At 43.5% G+C, this 24708-nt stretch overlaps 1 protein-coding gene, 1 long non-coding RNA gene and 1 other non-coding gene across 10 annotated transcripts in view; 1 reads left to right on the forward strand and 2 right to left on the reverse strand.

The window, feature by feature from the left end:
* Window positions 1-88: 88 nt before the first annotated feature.
* Window positions 89-23804, forward strand: LOC107053581. Of its 2 annotated transcripts, none has more exons than XR_005860587.2 (4): window positions 89-256; window positions 5499-12146; window positions 12306-12493; window positions 17338-23804. It is a non-coding gene; the product is annotated as an uncharacterized LOC107053581 (long non-coding RNA). The 2 variants fall into 2 exon arrangements; XR_001466968.4 differs by having other exon boundaries at window positions 17889-23804.
* TA3 (TALPID3) overlaps window positions 6002-24708 on the reverse strand; it is a 64372-nt gene continuing 45665 nt past the window's right edge. For 2 of the 7 annotated variants that reach the window (XM_040701078.2, XM_040701077.2), the window contains exons 30-31: window positions 23470-23538; window positions 6002-6372 (exon numbers count right to left, since the gene is read on the reverse strand). In XM_040701078.2, the coding sequence (XP_040557012.1) occupies window positions 6227-6372; window positions 23470-23538 (215 nt within the window). In that variant the 3' untranslated portion in view covers window positions 6002-6226. Of the gene's footprint in view, window positions 6373-20660; window positions 20738-21819; window positions 21972-23469; window positions 23539-24708 lie in introns of those variants that run through there. The other 5 variants (NM_001040707.2, XM_015287504.4, XM_040701079.2 and 2 more) reach the window with 4 other exon arrangements.
* On the reverse strand, window positions 18046-18112 carry MIR1578 (microRNA 1578). Its single transcript, NR_035063.1, has one exon. It is a non-coding gene; the product is annotated as a microRNA 1578 (primary transcript).

Below are 24708 nucleotides of genomic sequence, written 5' to 3' on the forward strand. Positions count from 1 at the left end.
TTAAGGCAAGGACTTACCCTTTCCTCGGTTTACAAAGAATATTTTCAGAATTAATGATGTCCCAGCACCCCCCCTCCCCTCCCCCCCCACCATAAAATGGTGCTCATAAGAAAGTCACAGGTCTGACAATTAAGCTGCACCAGGATTTCACGGTTCGGATTTTCCCTTTCTTAGCTGGGCTGTTCATTTCCTTACAAGCAGGAATGCTGTTTGCTCTCCAAGCCGAGACGAAGAAGAGAAGCGAGAACAGTAAGAGGTATTCATTTGGCTGCATTACTTTAAATGCTTCTGGCACAGAGCTCCCATTAGAGCTCGCGGGGAGAAGTGGCAGAAGAACATTGTGTATACATTGTAGTGATTGTACTTTCTCCGAGCAGACACGCTTGCAGGAGGCGGCAGATTAAAGAGCCGGTGTTACTTCAGACGGAGAAAAATAACATCTTGCCAGTTGTGTTTATTTGCAGGGACGCATGATTTATGCTTTCCCATTTGTAGAGTGGTTGAGAGCAATGGATCACGTGGCTCTGTTTAGATAATCCCCGAGGAAATTCGGGCTGCATCGGGCAGGGAGAGATAGGGTTTGTTCTCCAAGATGAGCAATGCTGGGAAAGGGCAGGGAGATTTCCTCAAGTTCTAGGAATGAAGTTGAAGGCTCTGATCTTCTGAAAAGATTGAGTGTGCGTTGTGGGAATGGAGCAATTAAGATAACAACAAGGAGGGCCAGGTATGCGGGGATGAGCGGTCCCTTCCTGTTATTTACTGACCCAAAGCAGAGAGAAAACAGTGCTTCCCTAAGGGACCTTTACCCGTCCAACAGTGCAGCAAGAAGATGCAGATCTGCTGCTACAAGCATGAAAGAGGGGTTTGTCACCCTTTTGTCAACGCTCTTTTCTGTACAGGCTCCTCGTGGTGAGGTCCCTGTCACATCCCTGTGCCCTCCTGGCTTTAGCAGGACTTGCAGCAAGCAGCCAGCACTGTCCCCAAGAAGTCAACAAGAAGCTGAACAAGCTGGGAGAGAGGTGTCCTGAAAGCCACGCTCACAGCATTAGGGGAGGTAACAGCATGACTGTTTACTAAAAGAGGGCGTGATTGCAAAGATGGCTGTAGTTAATTGATCCCCTCTCTCTGCGAGAAATAATACTGGGGAAATAGAAGAAAATCAGCTGCTTGTATTGTGACACGGAGAGAGGCACAGAACTGGAAATCCTCTTCAGCCTTGAGGTGCAAAATCTGTGAGCCAGAGGAATCCCTTCCTGCACAGTACCTGGCACTGTACCACTGAAAGCTGCATCAAACAGTGGGCACTAACAGACCTAAGGGCAGTGCAGGCAGGTGCTGGGTCTCACAGCAAGTACCACCTCTCATCATGCCTCGGTGCCACAGGTGCTGGTTAAGGAAATGCAGTGGAGAAGGAGAGCAGCTTTGCAGCACAGAAGGGAAGACAGCATTTATCTGACAGATGCGGGGTGCTGGGTGCCCTTCTCCAAGGGTACAATTCCCAAAGCTGTCAGAATAAGGGGGAAATAAATGACAGGCTGCCACTCAGCCTGCAAAATCCCCCCTCGCTGCAGCAAGCATCTCCCAGAACCCATTAAAAACAAGCTGTAAGTCATGGCTGCAGTGGGAAGATCTTCCTGGGGTGATCAGACAGTGGACTATCCAAGTGATAAAGGCTGCAGGGTAAGGACAACATGTATGTTTTATACATATATATATATATGTAAAAGGAACAGGTATCAATCAAGGGAATGTCTTTCAGCTGCCAGTATGAAATCAGTGCGCTGAGATGGCAGAGCAGGGAATGAGCCCACGGATACAACAGCAGCACATCCCCACACAGGGGGCACTGCCTGCAGCTGATCCAAGGCGATGTGAAACATCTTTGTTCTGCACTCACTCAACTCTTCAGATGACCGAGTTTTGTATTTCTCTTTACCCAGCTATTTTTTGAAAGCCACCCTAGACCTGCAATGGGAACTACAAAGGCAAGAAGCTCTCTGGCTTTTAGTTCAAGTTGTTTCAGAGGCCTCCTGTATCCCTTCTCAACAGCTTTGGTGCAGCACTGTCGGCCTATGGACCTTGGGAGTGAAGAACAACTGGAATGATGCTTCCCCGCCCCAAGCAGGCTCTACAGAGGGATGAGGAAGGACCAAGCCAGCCCCATCTGGGGCTAAGAGCACTGCGGAATGACCTCCTCCATGAACAAAGCACCCCACAGTCTCTGGATTACACTTCTGATTTGATTTTTTCCCTTACCTTTTGGTTTCTAACTCAAATATGTGGATGTTGTGAATGCCCCCTCCCTGGAGGCATTCAAGGCCAGGCTGGATGGGGCTGTGAGCAGCTTGGTCTAGAGGGTCTGTAGCAGGGGGTTGGAACTAGGTGATCTTAAAGGTCCCTTCCAACCCAAACCATTCTATGATTCTATGAAATATGAAGCAATAGCTTCTGTAATGAGAAGACAAAAGAAGGACAAGCCTGGAGAGGCAGACTAGAGCCCTGTCTGTCTGAAGAAGTCATAGAAAAGTGGCCAGAATTTCTTCTGGCTTAGTATTATCTCCTCATTTCAAAAATGTCGGTGCCACTGGTCTTGATAGAAACAAGAGAATGCTGAAACACAGTGGTGTGGCTCAAAGACACCACAGCATCAAGATTCGGGTAAATGGCACGGTCACACTTTTGGGACCAAAGAGGCAATATCTTGTCCAAGTCCTGGAAGGTGGGGAAGGCACTGACATATGATCGTAACAAGGAGTATTTTGGAGGCAACCTATGAAAGATATATGTTTAAATCAGGAGTGCAGCAAAAGAATGGGATAAAAAATGAGAAAATCATAGAAACATACCTGCTGGCCAGTATAAAAATCATAAGCTTATGAAGTAGCTTTTAGTCCCACCTATAAGACTCTGTTGGACCTGTACAGAGAGGATGAACTTCTCATGTCATTTCAACACAGTAGGATGCAATCCTCTTGCCCTTCTGTCTATTCATGTCTAGTGTTAGCAGGGAGCTGTTAAAGAGCTGCAGGGTTCCAGCTCTGAAGCAGATACATTTCAGAGTGAGATCCAGCAATTTTTTGCACGTGTGTAATTTCAAACATCTGAGTACTTAATTTGCAGGGGGAAGGCAGGCACGTACATCTTTACCAAGGCTGGACAGAAACGTTATCCTATATTGATCTGTAAAGCACCTTGGAAGGTTAGCACCACACTTCCAGCAGCTAATTTTGACAACTTCAACCTCTGAGCTCTGAAGGTGAACAGCGGTAATAAAAGCCTCACTTAATCCAATTTCCCCCAATTCAGGTAAGATTAATCGTGTGCATGAAATGCTCTGCTTCCTACACTGAAAACCGAGATAGATCAGCTGAACAGGGATAGGTGATGCTGGCATCAGACAAACCAGCCACCAGCTTATGGATCCACCCATTCTCCTCATTGCTGCCACCCTAACCACACAGCATCTCTTTTTACTCAGAGCAGAAGAAAGAAATTGGTTTCTGAGCACCTCACCTCCAGGCTGCCAGATTTTTACCAAAGCCTGAAAATGACTTCAGCAAGTAGAAACACTTCTGACATCTCAGTTTTGCACTTTCGTATACTGTGAGTTCAACCTGTGAACAAACGCCCTGGTCCCAGTGCTTTCCTAATGGTAGACTCCAGTGAGCTTCACCAGGAATTCAGCTGAACCAAAATATAAAGCCAGGGTTTTGGTTTCCACTCTGCAATCCTGAAATCCAATAACGACCTCCTCCCCCCCATCCCTCCGCTGCTGAGAATTAACTGAAAAATAGAGCTGTGTAGAGGTGGGTTTTTAATACTTTTCCTGGATGGAATTCTATTTGATGCTGCTAAGCTTTGATGACATACCCCAATGACTTGCTTGGAAGAAATCCATTTAGCGAGCTTGCAAATCATGCTGTTTCAGTTCTGTGAGTGCCCATGAGAAATGTGCATTTTCAATCATAAAAGCTGCAGAAACAAAATGGAACTTGAAGAGGCAGACAGATGAATTCCTTATCACGGCTTGGCTGTGTTCGCAGAACATGTGCTTACCATTTCAAACTCCGGAAAACTATTTGCAGGGATCTGAAATACAAGACTGAATCCAAAAGTAAGAAATAGATAAATTTCTAGAAGATGCATTTTATTTTCCCATTTCAAAGGAAAAAAATGAGAGCCTGATTAAAAACAAAGCGAAACCCCCAACCCCCACACAGCCTTTAGTTTGTTCCTGGGGATTATAAATAGTCCCTTGTAATACGATCTATGCACGGGTGCCAGATTTACAGAGGTCCCCTTATGTTTATTTGGCAGGATACGTTGTTTTGGGTAAGTTTGAGGGAAAGAAAAGCAAATACTTTGCGCTTTCTCCACCTCTCACAGTTCACTGTGAGTGGTAAATGGAGATGGCAGTGGGCGAACAATTAGCACATCCCACTGCCACAGTGCCATCCCACCAGCACCACCCCAATCACACTGCCAAGCACACAGGGGCTTCCAGAGATACTTATCAGTCGTGCTGAGGTGGGACAGTACATAACTCCAGATGGAATTTTCAAAACCAGTTGAAATTGATCTTCATTGGGCATTTTCCGGCATATTCACCTAAAAACACAGCTCGTTTCTACACGATTCAGTCAACGACAATACCTTTGGCTTAAATGCATTTGTTCCCAAGAAGAGGAAAAAGAAGAGAATTAGAAAAACACGTGTGATGCTCAGCATTGCAGACAGTAAAACCTGACACAGTTGTTATCCTGGTATGGGACAACTGCCTCTCCCCCCGGCCAGGGCTGTCTCACCACTTTGTGTGCTCTCCTTGCCTGGGGATCCATCTGCTGTCTCCTGTCTCACCCCTGGTTTGTCAGCTGTCTGTGTGTTCTTCATTCTATAACTGCACTTTGTTTGGTGAAACACAGTTCTGATCCGGGCCGACAGCTCTGGGCATGGCACCAGTGCGGCTCATTTCACACATTTCCTATTTATGCTGCAACAAAGGGAATCTAAATTATATATTAGTGTTTTCAAAAACATAGCAGCTCAACAGGGAACTTGGAACATAATTTCATCGAGGATTTTCTCTTGTAGGAAAGCTGGGTTAAGGAGCTCTTGCCATCCCCACTGCATTTCCATACCCTATAGGTAGTTCCAGTGCAACTCGGTAGGGATGGTGATGTTGGGTTGATGGTCGGTTGGACCAGATGAGCTTAGAGGTCATTTCCAGCCTTAACAATTCTATGATTCATGACACTGTGTGGTAAAAACCAACCCCCAGTAATGCTGTCACTCTGGTATCTTTTCATTTCTTAAGGTGATGTTACATGAAGCCTGCCACGCTTCTACCCCCAAACCAAATCTGCTAGTTACGTGTCTGTCAAGGCAGACAAGAACACAACTCTATAATGTGCTCAGAAGACTTCCTTTAAAATTGAATCATCTGGATATTACTGACCTTGAATGGTTGAAGCTCTCTCTTTTTCCATTTCCCTTTGCAGGTTTTGTAGCAAATCAACCGAACCTTGTGTCAGTGAGATCAAAATAGAACCAACAGGAACTTTAATCTGTCTCTGCTACAGAGAGATGAAATCAGTGCAGGCTCCATAAAATAAGAGTAATGGAAACTGTTCACGGTTATGAGTATCTGCAACAACAAAGTGTCTCCCATTAAGTGATGCACTGAAGCTGTGCAGATGAAGTTATATGCTCTGGTACCACAACGAGGTACAAGTCAACCAAAAAGGAGTCTTTTTTCATAGGTTTTGAGAGCCAAGATCTGAAGACGTCTAGAAACACAATTTTGACACAAAGACTTTGGTTTCATGTACATTTTCCTCCGTCTCCCCATTTCAACTGTATTGACACTGCGTTGAGCCAATTGTTTTTTCCCACCATTTCCACCACCTTTGCCACGGATTTCAATTCTGATCCTTTTCACATTCATCCGTGCATACAATAAATATTTAAAGGACCTTCATATTCATTGACTCAAACACACGGATTCCAAAAGAACAGCGTTTTATTTGCTTAAAAACATCTGTTATATTCACAAACAGAGCCACTGCCTAAATTTACAGTCGTAACAAAATAATTAGAAAAATAATTAGAAAACAAGCATTTCTGAAAGACCACTATTTGGATGAGACATCCAGACTATCACACTAGGCTGACAAACGTACTGAAGACAAAACCTTCAGACAGTGACTATCATGAAAAGCCACACACTTTAAAACGTATCTGCCCCTGACGAATCTGAATCCCCATGAATGCTACTTAGACTTTGTGTCTGGTCATCTATATTCATGGAAGGCAGTTTCACTGACATCCTTTCTGCAGAAACGTGTGAATGGAAATGTGGGACAACACCTTCTCCTAGGAAAAAAAAAAACAAAAAGCAGAACAAAACCACGTTATTTGCAGCCTACAACATAGACAACTTAACTGTACTGAATTCATCTCCATATCGCATCACCCCATGGGAATACAAAGACACAGACATGCTCACTGTCTGCAGTTTTGAGGCATTTCAGAGTATGCTGATTTAGCCATCACGGTTTTCTTGATAAGACAACAAAGGCATGAATATCTCTGCATACACAGGACGGATTGTATTTACATACACCTACCTACACATGTATACATGCTGTGAAAAGTCACAGCAGCGCTCAGTCCCCATCTGGGAAGCACTGGAGGGAGAGAAAACAACCTGCAGGCAGGTACCAGAGGTAAAGGGGAGGGTGATGGGCAGATGTTACTGCATTTATCCCCAGGAAGGAGACGAGATGCAGTCAGTTTGTGGAGCTGAGGGAGCAAGGCATGAATCAGGCTACAGACAGGAAAAATGGATGAGTGGTATAGCATTCACAGAACCAGAAAGAGTGTTTTGAGATTGCAGTTGTCCTTGGGATATTTATTTTAAATGCAGCAGCTACAAGCAAAACAAACATACATGAGTCTGTGCTCAACAGCAAAGGCTCTTCTGGAGTTTGTTCTTATTCCAATGAGCTATAACAATTCTCCCTTCCTCTGTCACAGGCTAGGTAATTAAAACACTATTTTCTCAATGAAAAAAGAAAGCTAGGCTTCCTTTCACCCCACTTAATTATCTACTATGTCACTGTAGTGGTAATCTGCTTTCATCTGCCTTGTAGCGAAGCACGCTCCAAACGACTAATTAAAATAACAAAAACCCACTGCTAAAATAAAATTTCATTGGGTGTTTTTCATGCTGGAGCAGCTGCCAACAGCCTAGGAAGTCAAACACAAATGAAGCGAGAGATGGTAAAGCCAGTTCATGGAGCAGCCTGTGCCAGCTGAGCCTCCTGCACCTCGGGATGGCAGCAATAGCACAAGAGCACGCGTGTGACCCCTGGGAACCAACATCACCTGCCTGCCACAGCTGCTCACGCGCTATGCAAGAAGCATTGGCTGTAGTTTGACCACCGTCCTCACTTCTTGGACAGCCTTCTTCACTCCCTTCCTGAAACCCTCAGCACAGCGCAGATGCCAAGGCTTGTACTGGCATGGGCCCAAGCAAATCTAACACAGGAGCAGTAAGATGGCATGAGAAATTCAACATCTTCTGAACGTGATTCCAAAGCACATTACAGTAACACCACAAGGATGTGCAAGTAACATATGCGTTTTGTTTTCCCAGGAGTACTTCCATGAGCTTAGTCTGTAACCATGTTCGCATGACAAAAATAGGTTATTCAGAAGGGGAACAGAAGAAAAGCAAAGCGTTTATTTGGGTAGACGTGAAGCTGACACACAGTAAAGACGTGGATGTGTAATGCCCAAGGAAGTCCTGTAAATCATCCAAGACACCAAAGCAACCCTTCAATTCTGTATGTAGGTTGATGCTTTCAAAGCTTGACTTTGTTAATAATTTCCACAGCCATGTCATATTCCATGAGGTCATTGTTTCAACAGCTGTTTTCAGGTTTGTAAAAAAAAAGGGGGGGGTGGGGAGAAAATAAGAATATTCCCTTATCCCAAAGGCTCTGTAGTAACTTTGCAAGCATTTGACTCCGGGGTGCTGAAAGACCCTATGATATCAGTCTACATTCTTCTTAACGCGTACTCTAATATATTTTACAGACATACTGCAGTTCAATTTTATGACAGATGTAAAATGCTAACAGGACAGAGAAATCAACTGAATAATTCCATCTGCTTGCTGAGAAATTAGCAGGTCCTGAGTTATCCAAATATCCCTAAAGAAAGGTCTAAGAAATAACCAAAGCAAACACTTCTCCTCTTGAAATCTGGTCTTTGACTTTGTTAAGATACAAGAAAATACAGAACCTAGATTTTCAGCACTTTCACTATAAAATATGATGGATATCCTGTTTCACCTACTCAATAAGCTCGGCTCTATGACTGTAACTTCCCAAGACAGAAAGCTGCTAGTCCTACCACTATGCGGGCCCGAAGATGAAGCTGTTACATTACCCCCACATGTGCTTTATCATTATCACCTCTCACTTATCTAACCTCTGGCATGTACTGTGCACACATACAGAGATGTCTATGTGGATAAATACACAAACACAAGCATGCAAGCTTAAATGCTTCTTTCTATGTTCACATACAAGCTTTTAAGCATACGCATTTTCCAGTGTCTATACTGAGCTTTTGCTGTCCATCAGTGATGGAGCTTGGACAGTCCTTGTCCAGGTCCTTAACATGATACTCCATTTTATTTCTTCCCCCCATAGGAGAACAGCTCACAACCAACCCTAAGATGCTTTCCTCTTACACACCAAACCCTTCACGGTCATAAATACGCAAATAGCATTGGTGCTTATAACCTTCTGATACGCTATAAAATAAACATGGAAAATTCCTCCATTTCCAAAGCAGGGCAGGGCAGGACGATTGGTGATCTTCACAGCTTTTTCCCTTTAGAAGTTCTGGAAGCACTCAAAACAATTCTGTAATCATGTACTTAGATGTATTTATAAAACTTTTCCTTGTTAAAATCCAATAAACGGAATGAGTGATCCCAGGTGACCTCCACTTCTCCGAATTCATTGTCACCATCTAAAAGAATACTTTCATATAAACTGTGAAAACTGACACCCTTCCTACGTGTGTGTAAGGGACTCTGAATGGTACAAACTCAACGGTGACTGAAAACATCTTGATGACCCACTGATGGAAAATGTCAGATCTGCGATCAGGGATTTTGCCTGTGCTTGGCAATCTATAACAAATTCGTGTACAGTACTAAATTTCCAGATCTTTGTTTAACAGAAACATAAAAATTAATGGTGTGTCAACCATCCAGTGACCTGTGAAGGGAGTTTTTCTCTAAGACATACCGTCACACAGAGAGTATGCTATATACAAGTGTATCGTGAATGTGTGCCAAATGGAAAAGGAATTAAACACACTGAAGGGAGGTTTTGTTACTCATACCATATGGCAACAATAAGAACAAAGAGAAATGTTTAAATCTTTCTTTTTAAATTCTTAGATTTGGCAAAATAAAAAGACTAAACAAGTCTGACTTTTAAGCCAAATACAAACCACGTGCTTTAACTCCTTACGGTCGGCGTCCATACGTTAAATAAAGTTTCCATTTTTAATTTATCAGGAGGTAAATCGGACCCTTATCTTATCGATAAAAGGACTTATCTTCATACACAATAAATAGGGAGGATTGGGACCCAGGTTATTGTTGTAGTATAAAACCGGAACCGTAATTACTCTAATTAACTGCATATTACTTCCTGAAATTTATAAACAACCATCACCCTCCAGAACCCTCCCTCTGTTCTCTCTTCAATGTAAAAGCTGCAGCAGCTAACTTCTAGAGCAAGAATAACTTTCCAAGCATATGAAAAAAAACAAGTCCACTGCAGAACTCCCATTCCTTTAATAGCATGGGTTGATATGAATGGCTTGTTTCTTCTCCTGCCAGGTTCCAGCTGCTTCACTTTGTTTATTACCGACTTCAAAGTTTAAAATGCTGTCCTGTCCCAACAAATAACTTCCTCCAGATGGCATTATCTCCAGTGTTCAGAGCACTGGGGATAGCACAGCACCTGCAAATCTGTAACTCGGCATCTTAAAACCCCCCAATGAAAGTGCCTTAATCATAGAATCATAGAATCACAAAGGTTGGAAAAGACCCACAGGATCACCCAGTCCAACCATCCACCCCTCACCAACAGTTCTCACTAAACCACGTCCCTCAACACAACGTCCAAACGTTCCTTGAATGGCTCCAGGATTGGTGACTCCACCACCTCTCTGGGGAGCCCATTCCAGTGCCTGACCACTCTTTTCAGAGAAGTAGTATTTCCTAACATCCAGGAAATGCTACTTCTTTGACAGACAATAATAGTTTTTACTCCATCCTTCCCCCATTTTATCCACTCATTTTCATACCTAGTTGTACAGTTACCAAGCACAGCAGGGCAAGAGGCAGTATTGTATTTTCTGCAAAATCAAGATTATTCCAGACTTAATGGGTTGATATATATCAATAAGAAACAGGTGTATTTTGATGTAAGCAGTCCCGAAGGCTAAACTGAAAAGAGAAAATATACTGCAATGTCAGTCATGCTGCTAATTATATTATAAGAAACAGTATTTCCAGTCAAGTCTCATGTCAAGCTATACCCTGTGTACTGAACACATAACTCAATGTTTCTAGAATTTAATGGCTTGTACAGTTGAAAGTTGATATGGTAAGGAACTGGCCAGATGGCATCAAGATGGCAAAGAATGCAACATTCTCAGAAGGGAGCACAGCCATCAGTGGTTTCCCAAATAACCCAGTCATTTGGACAAAATTATTCTCCCTTCATTAGAAACCATAGGTCACAGAATCACAGAATGGCCTGGGTTGGAAGGGACCTCAAGGATCATGAATCTCCAACCCCCTGCCGGGCAGGGCCATCAACCTCCCCAGGTCCTCCACTCTTCTAGCCCTGGTCCACTTCCACCTTGAATTCATATGCATATTTATGCTACTATGGAGAAGATGTCTTTTCCCAGCTCAGCCAAAAACGAAGCAAAAATGTTTAAGCATGTGTGACTGTGATCTCACTGCTTAGCAGAGGGCTCTTAAAGGCAGGTCAGATCTCCGGCACGTCTCTAACCATGGGGTTAGAAACACAAAAGCAAGAGAACAAGATGCTCTGCAAATGCAAGCAGTCTTGTTCTCTAGCTCAAAAACAGATCATCCATAACTTAAATGCTTTCATGACAAACAGAAAATTCTCTAGGCAAACCGAGGCCAAATTTCCAGGGCTGAGTTACACGAAAGGGATAGATTTACAATTAAAACACATCAGATATTCTACAGAAATGGACTGATATCTGCAGGATTTGAGCCAAAAAATAGCTGGATCTGAAAGCATGAGTCTACTGCTCGAGCTGAAAAAACAGTTTCACTCTTGAAAACTTCAGCCAACTCATAAAATCAAATAAGTGGGCTACAGCCACCAGAGGAGACAGAAAACTCCATACTGTGACTTCAGCTGAAGGTTTGACCTAAACTTGGCAAATTCTATCTTCACATGGCCTAGTGTACTTACGGAAATTGTGTGTACATATACACAGAAAATAAACACGCAGGCACACACACACTCTTTTCTCTTTTTTGTTTGTTTGTTTAAACTCCAATGTATATCCTGGCTATAAACATTTGGGAAAAGGAAATAAATCAGATCCTGAGTCAGTATGGGAGGGTGGGGTACAGGCGAAGCAGCCAACACGTTTTACAAAGCAGAATATTTGAAAATGGTTTTTCCTCCTCTCAAGTCTGAGTTCAAGGTTCAGTGGTTTTCCAAAACATGTGATATTCCCACCAATAGTAACACTAAACAGAACAAAAACGAGGAATACATAAAATAAACTAGAACCAGATTGTTCAAAATCCTAACGGAGTTGTTGGAGACCGGTAGGGAAGGGCAGACAGAAAGCAGCTCCAAAAACATCTAGGAATGAGATTGCAGAGTTTACTAAATAAATATTTCCTTTTGGTGACTAAAATCTACTCTCCTCCCTTCGATCTGACATACTTTGTGCTGTGCAATATCTCACTGTTCAACAATGAAGTTCCCTGGCTGTAACTCTTGCTGTTGTTTCCCAGCAACTCGCTTCCAGAAGATGTGCAACGATCTTTCCACGTAAGTGCAATAATTTTTAATACAAGGAAGAAATACTAAATGTCAGCTGCAATTTTCCTTGCAGAAGCCTGTGATTTGGGGGACATGGAAATGAATACTCATTTTGTAACTTGTACGCATTGCTTGTTTCTTGATTGCAACCATTTTCTTGCAAAACAGGGAGAGAAGGGGTCATCTGCAGTAGACCTGGAAGCAGCGAGTTCTATTCAGAAGTAGGAGGCAATGAACAAACAGACAGCAGAAGGAGGAGGTCCATTACTGGTACAGAAACTCTGGGAAAACACCACGAAAACAAGCATCTTGTGCAAGGCCTGGGGGGAGCAATCTCAGTCCACAAAAGAACCCAGGTAAACAGCTGGTGGGATTGGAAAAATCTGACAAGTGATAATTAAAAACCGTATACTAATATATATATATATATATTTTCATTTTCTGCAAAATCCACAGGTGAGTGGATGGGAAGGTAGTCATATAAAGCCTACATATACAGCTCTGTTATCCACACCTTCATGTCTGGGGACCCAAAAGACATTTTCATGCCAGCTGTCAAAGCAAAGCAAAGCAAAACGAAGCTCAAGGAGAAGGAACTTTTTATTGGGGAGGGTGAGCAGGTAGTGTCAGGATGAGGGGAAATGGTTATAAACTGGAAGAGAGTAGACTTAAAGTAGATATTAGGAAGAAATTCTTATGGTGAGGGCAATGAGACACTGGAACAGGTTGCCCAGTGAGGCTGTGGATGCCCCCTCCCTGGAAGCATTAAAGGCCAGCCTGGATGGGGCTGTGAGCAATCTGGTCTAGAAGGAGGTGTCACTGCCTACAGCAGGGGGTTGGAACTGAGTGGTCTTAAAGGTTCCTTCCGACCCAAACCATTCTGTGATTCTAAAAGAAAATGGACTCATACAACCAATAGCATGAATTCACATTAATTCTGAAATGAAGTTACACAGACCTCCCTCAGGATGCAGAGTCATTCAGTACAACCCAGCAGTAAGCTTGGCTCCTCTGAGACGTCATATCTTTACACATTAATTGCAGTACTACTGCCTGCAGCTTATCTACATCTTACCACAGTGCGAGACATAATAGCATTCGTAGCCTACATGAGGAGGGGCAAGTTAAAAAAAATCAAAGCACCTTCATAAAGTTCCATGACTTGTTTTCATTTCCAAATAATTAAACAATAATTTACACAAGCTGTTAAGAGTTGAACAAACAAATTCAATAATGCCTCGCAGCAGATCAAAGTTGCAATGGGTTTGAAAATGAGCATCTTCCCAAGTTGTGCTGAAATGAAGATGGGTGTCCCAGTGAGGGAATTCCACAAGTGACACGCTTTATAAGTTAGCATACCTGCTAGAAGACCTATTGGGTTGCTCTAGAATCCATTCCTGCCTCAGAATTTTTGTTCGGGTCAGTGTGGTCCATGCACTGAAGTATGATGGCTTTCATGCAGCCTTTGATGTGCAGCTGTCCACATCACTTGGGATGGGTGCATACGCAGTTCAGGGCAAACAGCAATCTGTAGTTATCAGACAGGTTCCGTGTGTTGCAGGTCAAGACTGAGCACGTTCTCTGCAGTGATGTTCGCTGCACATGCTTAGTAAACATTCCGTGCTATCCTGCTCTATTAACTCAGCTGATCTATTAAGACCAGCTAGGAGACTTTTAAAAACAATTGTCAGGAACGTAAGACAACAAACTGCAGTGCATGGGCAAGAAGCCAAGAGCTACTTTCTATCATTTAAGAACGTGATGGGAGTCCTTGATGTGCTCTCTCTCAACCAGACAAGAGGATTCCCTGGCCGGAGGGTTATGTTCCCTCCAGCCATGGCAGCAATCAGGTCAGAATGAAGGCTCTGGGATGGACATGAGGAAGAAAAGAGAAAACCTTCTGTACCACACAGCCCCTCCAGCAGTGCTGCAGGGCAGTTTTCTCACTGTGAGTCGCTCATCACCTATACTAAAGTCACTGCTTGCGTTCTTTTAACACAAATCTATAAAAGATCTACTCAGAATAAAAAGCTGTACAAATGACGGGTGTTTTTTTCTAGATGATCACTGTCACCTAGCTGTAATCCTCCACTCCACAGACGTAAATATTCACGGGCCCTTATGCATTTGTTCTGCTGATTTTTCACTTTCAAAGTCATGGGATTCTGCAGATGGAGACAGTTTGCCAAGACTCCCATTACTGCACCAACGCTACACAAATTTGGCATACTAAAAAGCCTATAGCTACTGCACCATTACTCAGTTTTTGTAACTGCACCCTTTAAAAAGATTATGAATTATTTTTTTTTATTTCCCAAAGCAAAACAAGACAGAACAAATCCAGCCCCATGCAGTTGCATTCTGCAACTCTGCACAGGCATTTCCAGCATGCGTGCCCACAAACTTGTTAGAAAGATCTCCCTTCAAGACTCATGTTAAACAGCAGAAGGTGGCCATTCTTAAGCCACATCTTAACGTTTGTGTATATCAATTAACCCTTAAAATTGTATGAGGAATAAGCAATTCTAGGAAATGTGAAGTGGCAACTAATTTTTCCATTAGGTCAGAAAGAATACTACAGTAATCTACATAAGCATTATGTTAAAATAAGGAGTACATTCAATGTCTTTGCTAGCAGATGTGTCGGGAGAGAGTTATGCAAGAGTTCAGACCCTATTCTGCCAAAGGGCATCCAAACCTTCCCTTGTAATGAGCACCCAGCATAACAACAAGTAATGTTGTCTACAGCCTAATGCTCTGAACCAGAGAGTTGGAAATGTCTGACAGCAAATATATCTCTATTTTTATTTCTTGTGCTATTTTAACATTTGTACACGTCAAGAATGTTTAAACTTTGTGAGTAACGATAAGCATTCCTCCTTGGAAAACAAAACAAAAACCAAAGCCTGTTACACGGGAAAGAATAAAACAAGATTCCTTTGCAATACTCTGTAAAAGAACTCACAAATAGCTTTAAATCAATAGAGTCAATGAACTGCAAAAACACATTGCTCTACAGCTACGCTACCAGTTTAGCACACTGCATCCCCTTCCTAACTTCCCACATTGCTGTTCATTGTAATGACACACGCATCCACCTCTGCCAGTTGTTGTACAAAGCAAAGAAAGCACTGCAGGCTGCTCCCAGTAACACTGTGCTTCTGGAAGATGTAGTGACCAATGGCTCTCCACCAGCACCAGTAATACCAACAAATTGCTGGCAACCCTGGAGCTGCTCTGCAGTCTTAAAGCAGCAGCCAGGCAGTGCCTTCTGGGTCACAAACACAACCACTTAGAATCACAGAATCATTTGGGTTGGAAGGGACCCTTAAGGGCCATCTGGTCCAACTCCCTGCTACGAGCAGGGACACCTACAGCTCAATCAAGAGCCCAGAGTCTGGTCCAGCCTGAAATGTAAGCCCCGCTCACATTGGGTTCTCATTTGGGCAGATGTTCTTTACTTCTAGAACTACACACATATACAAAAGTTGAAGCATTAATTGATGGTGATAATTCTTTGTAGTCCCCAGTGCCAACTTGCTTTAGAAAGCCTTGCAGCTCTTTGACAGCCGCTCTTCCCAGCCCAAAGTGTTGGTGCCAAACTTGGCTTGTACTCAGTTCACCAATAGCTTTCTTCATTGCTTTGGGCCACATGATTAATAGAGCTTGTAAGCTGTCTGAATGAAATTCATTTATCACTTGCCTGGGTTTGAATATTCCTGGCCACAGTACGGGGAAATCTGCACTGGAAAGGAAAGCAAGAGGAACTCAAATAGGCATGCATGGGAGCAGCTCCTTGCAGTGGGGTGAGTGCTGCATGCTGCCGTGCTGCAACACAGGCAGGTGAATGGAGCAGATCTGTGGGGCTGCGCACTCCGCAGCTCCTGAATTCAGCTGGTTACAGTTTGTAGGAACAGCAATTACAGAGAGCTCCTTAAGGAAGCACCTTTGCAAAACCTCCATAGAACTGACAACGACATAAAGCCAATTATTTACAACAATCCTAATCTGTCACGATCACACCCAGTGTGCAACACTGTAAAAAGGCAAACCATTCCTATCTAACAAGCTCTGCAGTCCTGAAGTCGAGATGAGCTTGCACCAAACACACAGTTCTGCAAAGGCAGCAGCTGAAGTCCTGGGCTTACAAAATTTGCAAGTGAAGAATTAGGATCTAACTTAGCTATGTAGATACCACAGGTGTATGTGAGTCTCTATGAAACCTTGATGCTGAATAAAGTCACCTATGAGTCATTCTGGTCCATAAGTAATTACAATTTACTGTTATAAACCGAGGGCATTTCAATAATTAGATTTTAAAGCAGCTGAAGGAATTTAGTGGCTCCCTAGTAACTTAGAAGCAAATTTATTTGCATTACGTATATATTCTATACATACCACTGCACTCCCAAGTTTAGGAACTCTCACTCAGATAAATCAATCTGCTTTCATGCCATTTCTATGCACACTCACAGAAGGAGCAAAAACTGTAACTGAGCTACTCTTTTTCCCTTCTGTCCCTCTTTGTTTCCCTCTCTTCAGCACAGACTATCATGAAAGAAGTGATTCCAGAATATAGTTAAAAATGCAGTGCATACACTCATTTGGGAACATATTTCCCCTCACTAAGAGTGAGGCCATGCTACAGCCTATGCAAGAGCAGAGAGGACCAAACGCTTAAAGATCACCACATCTGTATGGCACTGTTATGTGATGCAATTAGGCTGTTTTTAACCATCTTTAAGGGAGAGAATGCACGTGCTGCAAGGCCTCTCAGAACAGGGCTGTCTCCTACGATGAGGAAAGCCTCGGTCATGCCTGGGGCCCCTCGGGGGTTCTGCAATGCAATCTGTAATACAGTTTTACTGCCCAGGTTAGAGCGAGTTGTCCAATCCCTGCTCCTTCAGGAGAGAAATGAGTTCATGTGGACTCACTGCTGTGTATTTTCAGAGAGCTACTTGGAAAACAAGCAGAGTCATAGCCGAGGTGTATTGTGATTCACACAGCCCACATTTATCACACTCAGAAAGCTTCCTGACCACTGCTGGAAATACGTTCTCAATCTGATAAGAAAAGTCCCCATTAAGAATCATTTGCTTGTTTAATTTTCACTTACTGAGCTTTAATGTACCATAAAAGTAAGTAATAACAACAGTGCCTTAAATAAATATTGCTTGTCTTGTCCTCATTAATGTTTTAGAAGGACACGTACCTACCTCTAGATACAGGAAGCTGCTGGGAAATAAAAACTGACCGACCACATAAACTCAAGTAAGAGCTTTAAAGAATTCTTGCTGAGGACCGAGTTCAACAAAAAATGCATTCTGTTCACTGTACACACGACACCAATGGGAATAAGGGCCAGTTCAAGTTCTAAGTTACCATTACTTGGGTAATAGTTTCAAGCTGCAAGGCACAGCTGTATAGGCCCAGCCAGACAGGCTATCACAGCAATGCTTTGATAGCATGGGGCCCTTAAGTGTCAGGATATAGAAAAGGCAGCAGTTGTTGGCTGTGAAAACAGTCTGATACAAACCAGATGGGGACTTACTTGATGGGCAACACAAAGGAAAACAATTGGCTCATTCAACAAAGTCAGGCCACTGCCCCAGAGAATTAACAGAAGACAATAACAGTCAACCAGAGTTGATGCAAACAAGAAACAGCCATGTGGTTACGGTTTAAGGAATTGTTTCTCCTCAGACTAAACATAAAGTTTTGATTACTAATTCTTATATTCATTAATTTCAGTCTGGTTTACAAGCACCCTCTTCCTCCAAAGCCTTCCGTGTCATTCATTTACGCGGCACCAGCCTTCGAGCACCTCCTTAACCCCCAAAAATCACACGGCGAGGCAGGCCGCGTTCATCCAACGGCCCCTGAAGAACGCCAAGACCACAGAGAGCTTCCAGAGCTGTGTCAGAACGGCACAGCAGATGCACGGCACGCGGTGCGCTATCGGACACAAACACTGGCACGAACACGGCTGCAAATTTACTGATTCGTTCTGGTTTTAAGCGGACGGAGCCCAGCGGGCCGTGTGTTGGGCAGCCCAGTCCTGTGAAGAGCTCTGTTGGTGTTAGTTATTTTACTCCATCAGAAGCAAACACCACATCAGTTATGTTACCACATCACGGCTTTGTCCGTCAGGCTACAGTTGGAAGTCTGTTAAAATAGCTATTATTAAACTTTTTTTTTTTTTTTTGGAGTCATCAGAAATCTTAAAATGGGTTATTTCAGTCATAACTGGAAAAATCCCCAAGCCAGCCCCTTTTAGAAGCACGCTCGTAGAAGATTATGGGCCAAAATCTTAATTGCTCTTGCTGTTTTATTACAGGAAATATAAAAGTGACATGTGCAAAGGTATTTTGATTACAAATTACTTACAGAGATTGCACAATAAGTCAGACCACTGAGGGCCTTCTGCAATTTCACTCTCAGACTGAAAACATCTGAACTCTCTTTGCTTACACTCCAGAATATTCTCTCTGCTGAGCTCTGCGCTGTGGTGCTCTCTGTGCGTGCACAAAGTTGGATGGCACACACTGAAGGACAGACACACACTTGGGACACCCAACTCGGTGCACCTACAAATCGCAGTGACACACAGACGTTCCCAGGATGCCTTCTGAAATCACATCATCCTGGGGTCTGTCAGCTCCAGCACGCACCCCCTGAGCTTCACTGCTGCTGCAGGCTGCTCACTGCTAGTTGACAGGCTGCCAAGCAGGGCTGCATGATGTAAACTTCTCCTAAAGATACCACTCTGACCTACAGAATCATCTGGGTTGGAAAAGACCTTCAAGATCACCATCCCAACCACCAACCAACTATGGGTATGCATGGAGTCTACTCTTTGTAAGCGCTTCACTTTCCATGCAGGCTTGCAAAAAGCAGCTGAGTTAAAGAGCTGAATGGATGGCTCTCATTTAACAGCTCGGCACAGGGCAGACAGAGCTAGAGGGTTTGTCCTAAAAAAAGACAAAGAGCTGCTGAACTTACGAAATACAAAGTCAGGGGCTAAACTGCTGTCTTAACTGCTGCTATCTCCTAGCTGCAGGGGTGCTCGTGCCTGTGAGCATGGACTAAAATGCTGCTTTGGCTGCATTCAAAACCACCAGCACAGATCGTAGGTAGAAAAGTACATTTTTGCTTCAGCTTCCTGCCATAAGCACAGAGCCAACGCTTGAACAAAGCCGTTGTGTGCTGTGCTCTGTCTGAGCTAAAACATCTCTCCAGCAGAATCGTGAGGCTTATTTCCAAGAGCGCAGCCAAATTCTTGAAGCCTCCAAATGAAGGGGAGGGTTGTCACATCGTAGCAGAGAAGGTTTTGCCTGCAGTGCTGCTATTATTCATTTTTCACATCATCTATATCGAGGTCAGAACGCATTTTTTACATAGAGCTGCAACTTTGCTCGGAGTCTCTTTGTCAGGCTGTTGCTAGATTACGAACCTCAGGAACAGAACAGCCTTTATCAGACACTACCCGCAGAGATACCGCCTCTTAGCCCTGCATTTAAAAGCAGATGGGAGAGGAGCAAAAATCTCTTTAAACCCTACATCTGCCTGCACAGACAGACCCCAGTGCTTCTAGCTCTTGTAAAAACCAGTTGGGTAAAAGTGGGTTTCGACAGCGTTCGGCAGAGACCGCCTCCACATAGGCTGCACCTAAAGGCAGCTGGGGCAGCAGAGAACGGCCGCCTGTCCATTAAGTGAGGTCTCTCAACAGGAAACTCTCTCCCCTTCTTTTCTTTCTGGTATTTTTCTTTACTCAGGAAGGAAGCTCCCTCTCCAGAAACAAGCATTCCCTGTGTAATCTCGCTGCTCACATGTCTCCAGGATGGCTTCCAATGACTCAGACGAGCAACATGCACTCTACAGACGCTAATGGTGCATTTACGCTGTAACACAAGCTAGTCAATATTGCCCATTTATTAATTGTGATTTACATAACAGCGCACAATGGCAGCTGTTAAGTAAATAAAATAATTTTCTCAAGATCTGTAATTATGGTTTTACGATTATAAAAACAAACTAAATAACAGAAATGGAGCAAGCGCCAGCAAATTGCATGCCTTCTATTTCTATTGCAGATCCAGTGGCCTGACAAGGGACAGAAACTGCAGCTCTTTTACTGCCTTTAAAACAAACACAGCCCTGCCTAAGCCTCGTGATAGGTACAGTGCATGAAATGAGGCCACGATGCACAACCCTGAGATTATTACTTTACTGTAACAAGCAGGATGGAGGTCAGCAGGTCAAACCATATTAAGTCTAACCTGCTTTCAATGCGCCATTTTGACCCAAAGCATAAATGCAGTTTTCCCAGACTCTGGGTGGCCTGCGAGATGCACGTTTCCATTGTTTGTGCATGGCTGATGATTATTTTGCACTGAAGATACGTACCTATCCGACCCTGAAACAGAAAGCGTTAACAGAGAGTCAAAGTTGTGCTGCACACAAAGAGAAACAGTGACCTCCCTGCAGCCAAGGCGCTGGGAAATAGATGCTTCTCACTGACCTGCTGGGCATTTTGTGTCACACACTGCAACTTTCACTTAGGTTGTTTAGACCTGTCCATAAGAACAGCTCTTCCTGCTCTAAAAAGCAAAACAGAAGTTTTAGATCAGAGAAGTAAAGCAGTACCTATACGACGAGAGATGCAAAGGCTCTCAATCTGAATTAATTTTTTCTAGGTGCACTTCTATTTCTTCCCCTGAGTGACAGCACCCCTGATGAAAACCAGAGCACAGTAGTCTGCAGACAAAACAGAACCCACCTCCATTATTTATCACCGCTCCTTGCAAACGCAGCCACCAGAAGCGTATCTGCAACAGGTATTTCAGAGAAGAGGATCTGTAGCATTTAATAGTATTTAATTAGAGGCAGCCTTTGTATCACTGCAGAGAGAAGAAGGTACAGGAAAAACTTGGCCGTCGTTCAATGCATAAAGCAGGAGGGCTGCTTAGTCCTGGAGGATTCAGAAAAGCAAGTGAATAAAATACCCAGCCAACAGCACTGCTCCTGAGCATGAGAACTGCCATCGAGTCATGCATTCTCACAATATAATCAGCAATAAAATTAAAAAAAACCTAATGTTACAGTTTGACTGTGGATACCAATCATCTCCGTATCCACATTATTGGCTCGGTAGGTTTTATTAAGAACAACTTCACAGCTACGCCTCTGCTCTGTTAGCAGTGCAAAAATTTACAAAGCATTGAGAAAGAAAACGAAACAGATTTAATGGCTGAGAATGATAGCATTTGTAAATCTCCTTTCCCCTTTATAAAAGAGGTTTGCAAGCAAAGAACTGTGCATTATTCATCGCTCACGTTAAGCTGCCTCCACATGGCACATACGCTGTCACCCTGGTAATTTCTCTTCTACCCAGGCACTACACAAACAGCTGGCTCCTTTGGGTTTTTATGCAGTGCTTTAAAAGCTAAAATGAGAGCCCTCCATGAACAGGTAAAGCTGAAGGGTGTCCAGCTGCTTCTGCCAGAGATCAGCACAGCCAGCGCAACCGGGACGGCAGAAGCTGTTCGTTCTGTTGCTTTGCCCTCAGCCATGCAAAAGCTACTAAATTATAAAGGGCAACATCTGCTTTCCCTGCCAACCAGCAAAAGAAAACAAACCCAGTGTGTGCTGAGGACAGAAAGCCTACATTTCTCCTATCGCCGTGCTGTAAATGTTTCTTCAAGTTGAAATATGTGTTTGTAATACTCCTTGTCTTCATCTGTCACCATACGGTATCCATGTAATTTGTCACCAGCCTCAAAGACTTCCTGGTCTGATACCGAAGCTTTTTATAAAAGAAATGCAATTTTCACACTGAAAAAGAAACGTGAGATAAGAGGCCTCCTTAAATGACTGTCTTAAATGCCTGTTAACCCAATCCAGGAAGGCAGTCTTTAGAGATACTATAGTGGATCTGCCAAGTGAAGCCGCTCAGAGCCAGCTGCGGGTCCAGCTGAGACAGCTGGCACTGATGGACCAGGCTGCAAACTGCAGGGACTGAGGGTGCAATCACCTTGTTCAGCAGGTTACCTTTGCAGGCTGTGATCTCTAGCAGAGGCTGTTGCATACATAGCAACCTCGAGCAAATGCTCTGCTGAATAAAAAACAGCACTATTCATGGAATCACGGAATGCCTTGGGTTGGAATGGATCTTAAAGATCGCTGAGTTCCAACTCCCTGCTGTGGGCTGGGAGCTCAGCCTGCCCAGGGCCCATCAATGGCCTTGGGCACCTCCAGGGATGGGGCACCCACAGCTCTGGGCAGCAGTGCCAGGGCCTCACCTCCCTCCAAGTGAAAAATTTCCCCCTAACATCTTATCTAAACCTCCCCTCTTTATTTTTAACGTCATTCCTCAGAAAGTATTTTGTTATAATGACATAGTGAGGCACATCTTTAGAAGCAGTAGAAATCTCGCTTTAACTCTGTCATTCCTGCTGGAGAACAGGCACATGAATTAAAGCATTACAAGAAGCAAATCTACTGCTTCTCTGCAACATAAAGGCAGTAGGAAGGTGGTGTGTAAAGGGACTTCATGCTCTGCATTCAACTGAGCAGCAAGTTCATTCTGAAGAGAGACTCTTCTGAGTATCTGTGCAACACACAGGCCCCACAACAGCTCAGGGTGCTTACTTTCTAGATGCACATCAGTTCCTTCTTATTAAACCGTGGCACAGAGCTGTGGAACCACTAATTTGTGAGAAACTTCTCCCTCCAGAGAAGAGCTAACTGGAAACAGCCCTCAGGCTGATGTAAGCATTGAGTACGTGGGGAGTCTCTGTCCTTAGGTGGCTTGCCCGAGCCCATTAATTTGTGTGTGTGTGTGTCCCCCATTTATATAAGCAATGTTTGTATGAAAGGGGAAAGCAGGTCAGCCCAGTCGGCTTGCTACCATCTGCTTTTATTCAGAGTTACTCAAGATCAGTGCCAGTGGGATCAGTGCCCGTTTAGGGGGTTTTATTGTGTGTATTTATTTTTTGCTCTTTACAATGAAGGCAACAGCAATTACTGTAAGTTTGTAAAAGTGCACACAAATCATAATACACAATACAAAGCTGCTTCAGTCAGATCCCAGCGTGTTTACAAATCCTCCACAGGCTGTGAGAAAGACTGCTTTGGCACAACAACTTGGAGAGCCTGGTAAGGAGCAGCGTGTGAGTGTCTAGGAGATCACAGACTGTATGTGATACTTGCTGTCAAGAGCACACCTTGCCTGCCATGCACAGCAACTCCAACAGATTCACCACCACATGAGAATTGTGCACAAAAGAAGCGGATGAGCATTAGGGAAATTAGCAAAGCTGCTGTAACCTACTTGTATGAAATCCCTCTTTGCTCCTCGACAGGCTTACAATAGGTGGATTTATACTACTGGAAAGTGGAGCTGGTAAAAAGAAAAATAATCAAAGATTAAAAAGCCAGAATGGAAATAGAAATTTCAGGCCCTCAGATAGAAACACATAGGAGTGGATATGCAGCACCAAGAGGTACTCTTCAGTTACAGAGAATTCTGCCTAGAATCTGCCTCATCACCAAAGGTAGAAGATAGAAAAATAAACCCCACACAGAAATAACAAAGCTTGATATTGACAGGGACAGCACATTCCTCAGGGACCACCCTGGGTACCACGTGATACTTTGAGGCAAAAAGGACATACAAAATCTGGAAGGTGCATTGGATGATTGATGCAGCAGTTGCATGGATTTCCAGCTTCCCAGTATGAAATGTCCATTATTACCAGCACATTATAACCCCATGCACAAATGAAATGCCACACTTACTCAATTTTGCCAGTGCCCTCAACCTTCAGCTCGTGATACATAAAATGTATGTGTAGGGTTACCACAGGGTGAGATCACCTGCAATCTTTTAAAATCTAAGCTTAAGGAGAGGATCAGATGAGAATAACAAATATTTACATCGAGCACCAGTACATCTGAAAAAAAGACAAGTAAAAATCCAAGTGTTTCACAGGCTCCAGAGGAAGCAATGATGTCAGTTTGAATAAGTTTTTCTTTCCCTTTCGCCAGAAAAGCCCCACCTGGTGCTGGAATTTTGGTGAATATCCCTTCTGCTGCATACAGACTAAAGGAAGGACATGGGTACAGGAACACATCCCAAACCTCAACAAAACACGTGTACTTCAAACATAAATATCCATTCGAAAGGGAGAAGTAAGCAAATCTGAACTTGAGCATACATAAAGCTGTGCAGAGCTCTTGATGGATATAAGGCATCATCTGCACAAACACCAAAGACTGAAAAGGCTCTGCCTTTGCATACACTTCCCACTGCAAAAAACCTCAGCACAAGGTCAGAAGTAGTGACCTGGCGCCTCTGTGCCTTTTAAGGAGGCATGCAGTAAGAGAAGAACTCTCAGAAGTAGCTTTCAACCTCTTAGAAGCTGAAGAAAATCCCAAAGTGACCAAAAATCTAATGCACGTACATCAAAGAGAGAAGGGAAAGGTAATATGTCGTGAGGGAATGAACTACAGGGGAGAGCATCTTCTTAAGCACGTCAGCCAGTAACAAACCCTCACACTGCAAAGCAAT

Source organism: Gallus gallus, chromosome 5, assembly GCF_016699485.2.
Source record: "Gallus gallus isolate bGalGal1 chromosome 5, bGalGal1.mat.broiler.GRCg7b, whole genome shotgun sequence".
NCBI lineage: Eukaryota > Metazoa > Chordata > Aves > Galliformes > Phasianidae > Gallus > Gallus gallus.